Source organism: Eptesicus fuscus, chromosome 6, assembly GCF_027574615.1.
Source record: "Eptesicus fuscus isolate TK198812 chromosome 6, DD_ASM_mEF_20220401, whole genome shotgun sequence".
Lineage (NCBI taxonomy): Eukaryota > Metazoa > Chordata > Mammalia > Chiroptera > Vespertilionidae > Eptesicus > Eptesicus fuscus.
In genome coordinates this window covers 21262993-21274395 of record NC_072478.1, presented here as the reverse complement: position 1 = coordinate 21274395, position 11403 = coordinate 21262993, and the positions used below count along the sequence as shown (strand labels likewise).

Genomic DNA, 11403 nt, shown 5'->3' with positions numbered 1-11403 from the left:
TGGCAGAGGTCAAAGGCTCAGAGTCATATATCATGATGACCTTCTGACTAAGGGAGTAGAACTTGCTGTTTCCATTTATTTCCTGGAATTTCTATTTCTCAAACCTCATCTTCTTTATTCAATTTATGTAACTCAATTAAGTTTTCTGCTCTCTCAGCTATCCAACAGCTTATCTCTTTGCTGTTTTCCTACTTTCCCAAATTTATTTCTGTCATGGATCAGATATTTGGAAAATCCCATTTACCTAATAGACAACATTGATTTTTTTAGAATAATTTTTTCTCAAATGACATATATCACATCAAATAATTTTTGTAACTAAAAGAATCATCCTGAATGATTTTCCTATGGGGAAAAAAACTACAATTAATGAACCCCACTGGTGTTGCTCGGTGCTTGAGCCTGGATTCCTGGTCAGGGCACATGCCCTGGTTACAGGCTTGATCCCCAGTAGGAGAAATGCAGTAGGCAACAAATCAATGATTCTCTTTCATCATTGATGTTTCTGTCTCTCTCTCTCTCCATCTCCCTTCCTCTCTGAAAACAATAAAAAAAATTTAAAAACCACACTTAATGGCCAAGGAAATTCATACAATTGTAAAAGAGGAAAATCTGAGACTTGGGTTTTTCACTTTTATGACTGTCATACTTTTGTATATCACTGTCTTAACTGCTCTTCCTGATAAGTAGACTCTGACATACTTGTGTTTAACAGCTGCTCACCAGGTTTAATTCTCATTAGAGTTGTGTTCTTTTTCATCCCAGTGTTCACAATCCATTCCTTAGCCACTTGAAACATATTTATCAAATCCATGTCTCCAAGAGGACTCTTAACTGAAAGATAAATGTTAATAAATAGTTTGACCTAGTGCCACCTTAAAATCACAGATTAATTTCAAAATGATAAAGCAAATTTTTAATCACATATTGTATTACTATGTAAATATTTATTCTTCATGCTATACATCTATTCATTGGAGTATGGAGGGATGATGCCCCTTTGTAAGAGAGTATATATATATATATATATATATATATATATATATATATATATACACTAGAGGCCTGGTGCATGAAATTCGTGCACGGAGGGGGGTTGTCCCTTAGCCCAGCCTGTACCCTCTCCAATATGGGACCCCTCAAGGGCAGTCGGACATACCTCTCACAATCCAGGACTGCTGGCTCCCAACTGCTTGCCTGCCTGCCTTCCTGATTGCCCCTAACCGCTTCTGCCTGCCAGTCTGATCATCCCCTAACCACTCTGCTGCCAGCCTGTTTTCCCCCAACTTCCCTCCTCTGCCGACCTGGTCACCCCTAACTGCCCTCTCCTGCAGGGTTGATCACCTCCAACTGCCCTCCCTTGCAGGCCTGGTCCTTCTCAACTGCCCTCCCTTGCAGGCCGGGTGCCTCCCAACTGCCCTCTCCTGCTGGCCATCTTGTGGTGGCCATCTTGTGTCCACATGGGGGCAGGATCTTTGACCACATGGAGGCAGCTATATTGTGTGTTAAAGTGATGATCAATCTGTATATTACTCTTTTATTAGATAGGATAGAGGCCTGGTACAGGGGTGGGGGCCAGCTGGTTTGCCCTGAAGGGTGTCCCGGATCAGGTGGGGGTAACCTTGGGGGTTGGGGCGGCCTGAGCGAGGGGCCTGTGGTGGTTTGCAGGCCGGCCACGACCCCTGGCAACCCAAGCGGAGGCCCTGGTATCTGGAATTTATTTTCCTTCTATAATTGAAACTTTGTAGCCTGGAGCCGAGCCAAGCCTGGGGCTCCCTCCGAGGCCAGCAGCCATTTCTGTTGGGGTTATAATTGAAACTTTGTTGCCTTAAGTGGGTGGGCCCGGCCAGGGTGTGCAGAAAGCTTTGCTTCCCCTGTTGCCGGCGGCAACCCTGGCCTGCTCTCTCAAGCTCCATTCTGCCGCCATTTGTTTGAATTTGTTTACCTTCTATAATTGAAACTTTGTAGCTTGAGTGGAGGCTTAGGCCTGGCAAGGGCAGGCAGAAAGCTTGGCTTCCTCTGTTACCTAGGAAACCTTATTCTCTGTGGCTGTAGCCATCTTGGTTTGGGTTAATTTGCATGCTCGCTCTGATTGGATGGTGGGCGTGGCCTGTGGGTGTGTCAGAGGTATGGTCAATTTGCATATTTGTCTATTATTAGGTAGTATGTATGTATATATATGATTCAAGATTGGCTGGTGTTTTTTCTATGTTTTATTGAATTATCTTTATGTTTATGTTTATCTTTATGTTTCTGCTTGAAAACTTTCATTGTTGCCTATAGTATTAATCTTTTTATTACTATAAAGAATATAAAACCCCCTTTCTGAATTTTCCATAAGCATGGAGGAGATAGGTGAATGACCATTATCAGTTTCATTGGTTATATATTTCTATTATGCTCATGATTCTTTAATGATCAAAGAATGACTCAAGAAAGAACTTGAATTCTTGTTTAGTCATGTAAATCAGGATCACCAGTTTTCCTACACAAACTTACATGTTCTTTCTACCTTTCATGGCTATAGAGAAATGAACTCTCAATGACAGTTTTTATTTATTTTATTTTTTTTTTTTAAAATATGTTTTTATTGATTTCAGAGAAGGGAGAGGGAGAGAGATAGAAACATCAATAATGAGAGAGAATCATTGATTGGCTGCCTCCTGCATGCCCCATACTGGGGATCTAGCCTGTAACGTGGGCATGTGCCCTGACTGAGAATTGAACCAGTGACCTACCTAGTTTATCAGTTAATACTCAACCACTGAGCCATGCTGACCGGAGAAGCAAAATATTTTTTAAATTTAACTTTAGTAAAGTAGCAAAAAGTAAAATTGACTTTTTTGTTGTTATAAAGACTTTATATATGTGCTGCAATGTATAGAAGGATTTTTTTTAATTTTTAAGAGTTAAAATGTTTTATCTTTCCACTGTTGTCAAAGAATTGGGTCCTAGTGTTCTTTTTTTTAATTGTTAGAAAATTACCATATGACAGCCATCATTTGTAAATATTTTTATGGATATTTAAAAGGACAGTATCTTTGCTGCTTGTTGGGCATCAACAATATTCTAGGAAATCTATTATATGTAGTTCCATTGTTATTAATCTCCTTATTCTTCTGACTTAATTTGTAAACTGAATTTCTTTTTCTTCTTTTCTTTTTTTTTTTTTTTTTTTGAGAGAGAGAGAGAGAGGAAGGGAGAGGGATAGAGAATCAGAAACATCAATGAGAGAGAAACATTGATCAGCTTCCTCCTGCACACCCCCACTGGGCATGTGCCCGCAACCAAGGTACATGCCCTTGACCAGAATCGAACCTGGGACCCTTCAGTCCGCAGGCCGATGCTCTACTGAGCCAAACTGGTCAGGGCTGAATTTCTTTTTTTTAATTCTTTATTGTTTAAAGAATTACATATGTCTCCTTTTCTCCCCATTGACCTCTCCCAGCCACTCCCACCACCACCCTCCCATCAGAATAATCCCTCATCCCCCTAGTGTCTGTGTCCATTGGTTATGCATGCATACAAGTCCTTTGGTTGATCTCTTACCTTTCCCTGCTTCTCATCCTCCCCTGCCTGCCCTCTGAGGTTTCATGGTCAGTTTGATGCTTCTCTCTCTCTGGATGTATTTTTGTTCATCAGTTTATATTGCTCATTATATTCCACAAATGAGTGAGGTCATGTGATATTTATCTTTCTCTGACTGGCTTATTTCACTTAGCATAATTGTCTCCATGTCCATCCGTGCTGTTGTGAATGGTAAGAGTTCTTTCATTTTTATAGCAGCGTAGTATTCCATTGTGTAGATGTACCACTGTATTTTAATCCAGTCATCTGCTGATGGGCACTTAGGCTGTTTCCAAATTTTAGCTATTGTAAATTATGCTGCTATGAACATAGAGGTGCTTATATCCTTTCTGATTGGTGTTTCTGATTTCTTGGGATAGATTCTTAGAAGTGGGATTACTGGGTCAAATGGGAGTTCCATTTTTTAATTTTTTGAGGAAACTCCATATTGTTTTCCACAATGGCTGCACCACTCAATGAGAGTTTTTAAATGCACTTGTATGAAATAAACTAAAATAGCACAGTAATCATGAATGTCATCTTCAAAAATGAGAACAACAATCTTCACTAGATTATTACTGTCCTCATTTCTGTTCACTTTATTATATCAGTAAGTTATTTCTATATGACAAGCCATCCTACAAGCAAATTATCTATAATAGTAAAAGTGTAATATGCTAATTACACAGGACAGCCGAACGACCTTCTGGATGTCATTCCAGACATCCTTCTGGACAAAGCCGCAGTGGTGGGGGCCAAGGCAAAGTTGGTTAGGGGTGATCAGTCAGGCAGGTGAGCAGTTAGTGGTGATCAGGCAGGCAGGCAGAGTGGTTACAGGTGATCAGGCAGGCAGGTGAATGGTTAGGGGCAATGAGACAGGAATGCAGAGTGGTTAGGGGTGACCAGGCAGGCAGAGTGGTTAGGAGTGATCAGGTAGGCAGAATGGTTAGGGGCAATCAGGCAGGCAGAGGCGGTTAGAGGCAATCAGGCAGACAGGCGAGCAGTTAGGAACAATCAGGCAGGCAGGTGAGTGGTTCAGGGCAATGCAGGCCAAGGCATTTATGGGTGACCCGGCAGGCAGGCAAGTGGTTAGGGGCAATCAGGCAGGCAGGCAGAAGTGTTTAGGGGTGATCAGGCAGGCAGAGGCAGTTACTGGTGATCAGGCAGGTAGGGGAGCAGTTAGGGGCAATCAGGCAGGCAGGCAGAGTGGTTAGGGGTGATCAGGCAGGCAGGTGAGCAGTTAGGGGCAATCAGGCTGGCAGGCAGAGTGGTTAGGAGCCATCAGGCAGGCAGGCAAGTGGTTAGGGGCAATCAGGCAGGCAGGTGAGCAGTTAGGGGTGATCAGGCAGGCAGGCAAGTGGTTAGGGGCAATCAGGCAGGCAGGTGAGCAGTTAGGGGCATCAGGCTGACAGGCAGAATGGTTAGTGGTGATCAGGCAGGCAAGTGAGTGGTAAGGGGTGATCAGGCAGGCAGGCAGATGAACGGCTAGGGGTGATCAGGCAGGTGAATGGTTAGGGGCATCAGGCAGGCAGGCAGAGTGGTTAGGGGTGATCAGGCAGGCAGGCAGGCAAGCAGTTAGGAGCCAGCAGTCCCAGATTGCGAGAGGGATGTCCAACTGCCAGTTAAGGCCCAATCCCACAGGGATCCCTGCAGACATCCCCTAAGGGGTCCCGGATTGCAAGAGGGTGCAGGCTGGGCTGAGGGACCCCCCAACCCGCATGCAAGAATTTCATGCACTGAGCCTCTAGTATAATATAATGGCATTATTACCAAGTGACATTGTATGGTGGGCGTTGTTCTGAGCTCTGCTAGTGTCTTTAGGAGTCTATAATCAGCTGTGAATATCTACATGTATTTCTAAGGCTTATTCATGACATTGTGTATGGCCATGGTGCTCTTCTCATTTGAAGCAATATATGATCAGTTTACCCTATTTCTATATCTAGTTTTATCTTCTATTTCAAAGAAAAGAAAGACTACAGAATGTGAATTGCTTTATTTTACTTCTACTCTCCCTATACCATGGCACTCAGCTCATTTCGCAGGTAGAAGAGATTCCTCCTACCATTTCTCAGTGTGAATCAGTTACCTGAGCTATAGATTCTATTTTTTCCTTCTATGTTATTCATTGAAGTATAATTACATAATATAAGCTGAACATTATTAAAATGTACAATATGATGCATCATAACCATACAAAAATGATAGTCCATACTTCATATTTCCATTGGTGTGGAAGTCAAGAAACTGCACAATAAACTTTAATTGCTTATTAATGCAATTGATAAACATTTAACACACCCGAGGCTCAATTTCCTTACATCTGAAGGTAATGTGGAACAGTACACATATCTTCAGATAAATGTTGCAAGGAATACATGAGATATGTGGACATATTTTGTTGAGCCCAAATAAAATGTTCAAAGGCAATGTTATATGTATGTTTATGTGTGTTTATTCACCTACAATTTAATTTTAAGTAAACATCCTATATAATAAAGAGGTAATATGCAAATTGACCATCACTCCAACACACAAGATGACTGCCCCCATGTGGTCAAAGATGGCCACCCCCATGTGGACACAAGATGGCTGCCACAAGATGGCCAGCAGGGGAGGGCAGTTGTAGGGCGATCAGGACCACAGGGGGAGAACAGTAGCAGGGGACCAGACCTACAGGGGAGGGCAGTTGGGGGGACCAGACCTGCAGGGGAGGGCAGTTGGGAGCAACCAGGCCTGTAGGGGAGGGCAGTTGCTGGGGACAAGGCCTGCAGGGGACAGACAGTTGACCAGTCGCTATGACGTGCACTGATCACCAGGGGGCAGATGTTCCAACCAGTAGGTTAGCTTGCTGCTGGGATCTGCCTGATTGGGAATGAACGAGATGGCCGGGCACGTCCTGGAGCCCTCCCGCAATCCATCCCCAGCCCCAATCATGCACCTGTGGGGTTCCTTGGCCTGGCCTGCATCCTCTTGCAATCCAGGATCCCTTGGGGGATGTTGGAGAGCCAGTTTCAGCCCGATCCCGCAGGCCAGCCCAAGGGACCCCACTAGTGCACAAATTCGTGCACCAGGCCTCTGGTATTTTTTATAATTAACAAATATTTATTAGTGAGGGACTAAATGACAGCTCTTAACATGTAATATACTGTAAGGTTTAAATGTAAGCACATTTACCTGAGGTGTTTTGGCTAATGTGTCATGAAGCCCTTTGTGTAACACTCAAAGTTTATAGCAAAGGAAGTTGGTTCTCCCCCTTGTTTAAGAGAAAAGAAGAATTTTATGTAAATATCAGGGCCTGTGTCCTTACCACAAAGCCAGTATTTGGAGATTAGAGTTTTCTAATCCAGACTAGAAATATATTAAATCAAAGTTGGAATAAGGTGCTGGGAGGGTAGTCCTCTGGAAGTCAACAGATTTTATGAGAAAGAACTAGTAGACACTGGATTAACTTGACTTCTAAGCTGGTCTTTTGGGAACAGAATCTACAGGAAAATATTTCCTTCAGTCCAGCCCACAGGGAAATCAGGTGATTAGGAGTTGGAGTAACAAGACAGAAATGCACCTAATGAGCAGACATAGAGAGTGGTAAATACCTCCTCATCTCCAGTCTCTCAGCGTGTGTGACCTTGGGCTGGATGGGACCTGTTGTTGCTTTTGGAATCCTAAGTTTGTCTAGGAGACCTGTGCTTGCCTCCTTCCTGCTGCCTTGTCTGGGCAGAGAGCTTCAGTCTCCATCATCAACCATCCAGGAGGTTGGACTTTCCCATGGAGACCTTCTCCTCAGAGTTCCCAATCAGGTGAGTCCAGAGGTGCAGTAGGTACTACAGGAAAGGGTCAGAGAGAGTCAAAGCCAAGCACATGTACCTGAGGTCTCTTGACAGGCACCAGCCTATGGTTGTTTGTTTGCCCATTCAACTAATTAATGATTAATTTATGATGCTAAAAAGAAGTGAACCTGGAACTCAGTAACACATGCATAATGGTTGACAATTAACTGATGGAAGCCCAATTGAAGGTGGCAATGGGAGGCATAAGGTATTTTAAGTAAAAGTAGAACATGTACAATGAGTTTTGCAATTAAAAGGAAGTAGAAAAAATAAAGTGCTAGGTACGGAGGGATGTCCAGTAAAATGAGGGCAGTTATTCTTTATTTTTATCATGAGGTCTATTCCACTACATTTCCATATTGATGAGAAAGATCCTTATCCAATATATTTCTTTCAAATATTACCTTGCAACAGTAGTTCATGAGACATATATTCCTTTTATTTCCTATATAAGTGCACATATATTCACACATATTTGTGAAAATACAAAGGTGAACAAAACAGGTGAAGCCCTGCTTGATTGGATCTGGCACTGTGATGGTGAAGTCAGAGTACAATGAAAAAATGTTTGCATGACAATATGATCAGGCTAAAATTATATGAAGAAAGTTACTCAGTGTAGAAGGATGGCTTCTCAGGGCACGTGTGGGATTTAGTGATCACGTCCTGGGAGGCCTTTGTCCATTGGATGAACCAGAATTAGACTGTGCTCAATATTTGTCAAAAATGAGAATAAAACCCAAAGTCAAAGAAAAAAAAATATGCCACATAAGGAAAGTGAGAAAGGGGCTTGTCTCATCTGCCATCAACTATATAAAAACCAACTGGCCACCGAAACTGGTTTGGCTCAGTGGATGGAGCCTCGGCCTGCGGACTGAAGGGTCCCAGGTTCGATTCCGGTCAAGGGCATGTACCTTGGTTGCGGGCACATCCCCAGTGGGGGGTGTGCAGGAGGCAGCTGGTCAATGTTTCTCTCTCATCGATGTTTCTAGCTCACTATCCCTCTCTCTTCCTCTCTGTAAAAAGTCAATAAAATATTTTTTTTAAAAAACTGGTCAACTACATATAGAAAGGGCACAGGAAAAATCAGCTTTTCACTGCTTGATGTTCAAAATATTCAACCTGTGCAGTTTTTGTATATTTCTTTTTGTGAGTATTGATTTATTTTTTGGTAATTTTTCACTTGGGATAGTCAATCTGTAAGGTGTTTCATAGTATATATGTATAACTTCCTCTGTCTTTTGGAGAAATTTATTTTTTCTCATTTACTATTTTTGTTTGGCTTCAAAGGGGTGTAACTAGGCTAAGCTTCCAGAATCCAAAGATTTTGCTTCCTCATCATCTCTCAGGGACCAGCTGAGCTCATTAGATCTCTTTTGTTCCTCATGTGCATTTTATTGCTCTCTCTCTCCTGCTATGTTTATTTAACCTATTGTTTACATTTCTTTAAATACATGACAGAAAGTAGACATACCAGTATGGAACCCTAAGCTTATTTGTCCATGGGAGTCTCACGGAAGGAATATCTAGGTACTATTTCTAAATTCTTTTTGGAAAAGATACTTGATCTGGACAGCATGATGGTATATACTCATAGTCTACATAGAGCAGGAGGGAGTGAGAAAAACATGCAAATAACACAGAAGAAGAGGCCATGGTGTGCTGTGTTTGGTTTGTGTGTGTGAGTGTGTGTGTGTGTGTGTGTGTGTGTGTGTGTGTGTGTGTGTGCCTTGTAAATTGAGAGCAGTCCTCAGAGAAAAGGTGCCTGAACTCATTTATTCCAATGTGACTCTATTATAAAGAATAGGTAACAAGGAGGAGATCCTTTTCGATTCACTGCAACCAGATTAATAAAGTGCAACATTTACATAGTGTGCACAAGGCACCCTCTATGACTTGAGGTTTCAACAGCAACATGCGGCTACCTTGTTTCTTAATATTCTCTGACACCACCTCTTATCCTACCCTGCCTTGCTCATTCCACTGGACACATGGGGTCATTTTGAACTTTGGTTTTCTAAAACAACCATCTTCCTCTTCCTCAGGGCCTTTGCACTGGCTGTTTCTTCTGCCTGGCAAACAATTCCCTCAGTCTCTCACCTAGTCTTGTTTGAGGTGTCTGTTTAAGTGTCACCTGTTGGCAAGTCTGGGCTAAATTCTATTTAAAAAGAACACCCTCTATCAACTCTCTCCATTTAATGTGACTTACCATTTGATATGTTATATTATGTTTTATTTTATTATATTCTTTCTCCATTATTAGTTTGTAGAGACAATTATCTTTCAGCATCCCATACTGTGAAGACTGCCTGGAACTTGGTCTATAGTCGACATACAGGTTGTCCCCAAAAAATGTATACACACTGATAGCTGAATTTTGAAAATGAAGTGCACTTTAATAAACACTGACTTTATAATTATTCAAAGTGTGGGTATGCATTTTTTGGGACACCCTATATATACCTCAAATGAATGAAAAATACCCTCAATAAAACAGCAATATACATTATGTTTGAAGAACTGCTTGATGGTTAAAAAGGGGGGGGGGGGAATTCTAATGAGAAATGGCAACAGAGTTGACTTAATGGGAACCAGATCATACACCAAATATGAAAATTATTTTTCTGATTTTAAAATATAAATGTGCTGCCCTAGCTGGTTTGGCTCAGTGGATAGAGCATCAGCCTGCAGACTGAAGGGTCCCAGGTTCGATTCCAGTCCAGGGCACATGCCCAGATTGCAGGCTCCATCCCCAGTATGGGACGTGCAGGAGGCAGCCAATGAATGATTCTCTCTCATCATTGATGTCTCTATCTCTCTCTCTCCCTTCCTATTTGAAGTCAATATGTGCCATTTATTCTCAGTTACCAATGCTTGCTAATGTGAAAATTAGTTTTTGATTTTTTCTATTTCCTGATAGTCACCTTCGACACATGGAACCAGGCAATGATACACAAATTTCAGAATTTCTTCTTCTGGGACTTTCACAGTCACTAGAGCTACAGTCCCTCATATTTGGGCTTTTCCTCCCCATGTACCTGATCACTGTGTTGGGAAACCTGCTCATCATCCTGGCTGTCAGCTCAGACTCCCACCTCCACACACCCATGTACTTCTTCCTCTCCAACCTGTCCTTGGTAGACATCTGTTTCACCTCCACCACCATCCCAAAGATGCTGTGGAACATCCAGACACAGAGCAAAGTCATCACCTATGAAGGCTGCATCACACAGCTGTATTTTTATACAATCTTTGCAGTGTTGGACAACTTTATCCTGACCGTGATGGCCTACGACCGGTTTGTGGCCATCTGCCACCCCCTGCACTACATGGTCATCATGAACCCCCAGCTCTGTGGACTGCTGGTTCTGCTGTCCTGGATCCTGAGTGCCATGGTTTCCTTGCTACATAGCTTAATGGTATTGCGTCTGTCCTTCTGCTCAGACTTGGAAATCCACCATTTTTTCTGTGAGCTCAATCAGGTGCTCCAACTTGCCTGTTCTGACATCTTTCTTAACAACATTATGATATATTTTTTAACTGCGCTGCTGGGTGGTGGACCCCTTGCTGGGATCCTTTACTCTTACTCCAAGATAGTCTCCTGTATATGTGGAATCCCATCAGCTCAGGGGAAGTATAAGGCATTTTCTACGTGTGCATCTCACCTCTCAGTTGTCTCCTTATTTTATGGTACAATCCTAGGAGTGTATCTCAGCTCTGCTGCTACCCAAAATGCACACTCAAGTACAACAGCCTCAGTGATGTACACCGTGGTCACACCCATGCTGAACCCCTTCATCTACAGTCTCAGGAACAATGACATAAAGAGGGCCCTGGAAAGATTCTTTGGCAGGTAAGCTTTTCAAGGGCCAACTGTACCAGTCTGAAGAAGTGACCATGAAGGCAGGCTTCAAAGCCTCAAAGTCTGATGTTCTGACACTAATAAAGCCAATCTTTGGGCCACACAAAATTGTAAATTCTCAGTTATCTCCGTTAACTTGAATTA

General features: G+C 42.5%; 1 protein-coding gene across 1 annotated transcript; it reads left to right on the top strand.

Moving 5' to 3' along the window:
- Positions 1-10330: 10330 nt before the first annotated feature.
- On the top strand, positions 10331-11254 carry LOC103301042 (olfactory receptor 7A5-like). The gene has a single exon (XM_008157962.3). The coding sequence runs from the start codon at positions 10331-10333 to the stop codon at positions 11252-11254; it is 924 nt and encodes a 307-aa protein (XP_008156184.2).
- The last annotated feature ends 149 nt before the right edge of the window (positions 11255-11403 follow it).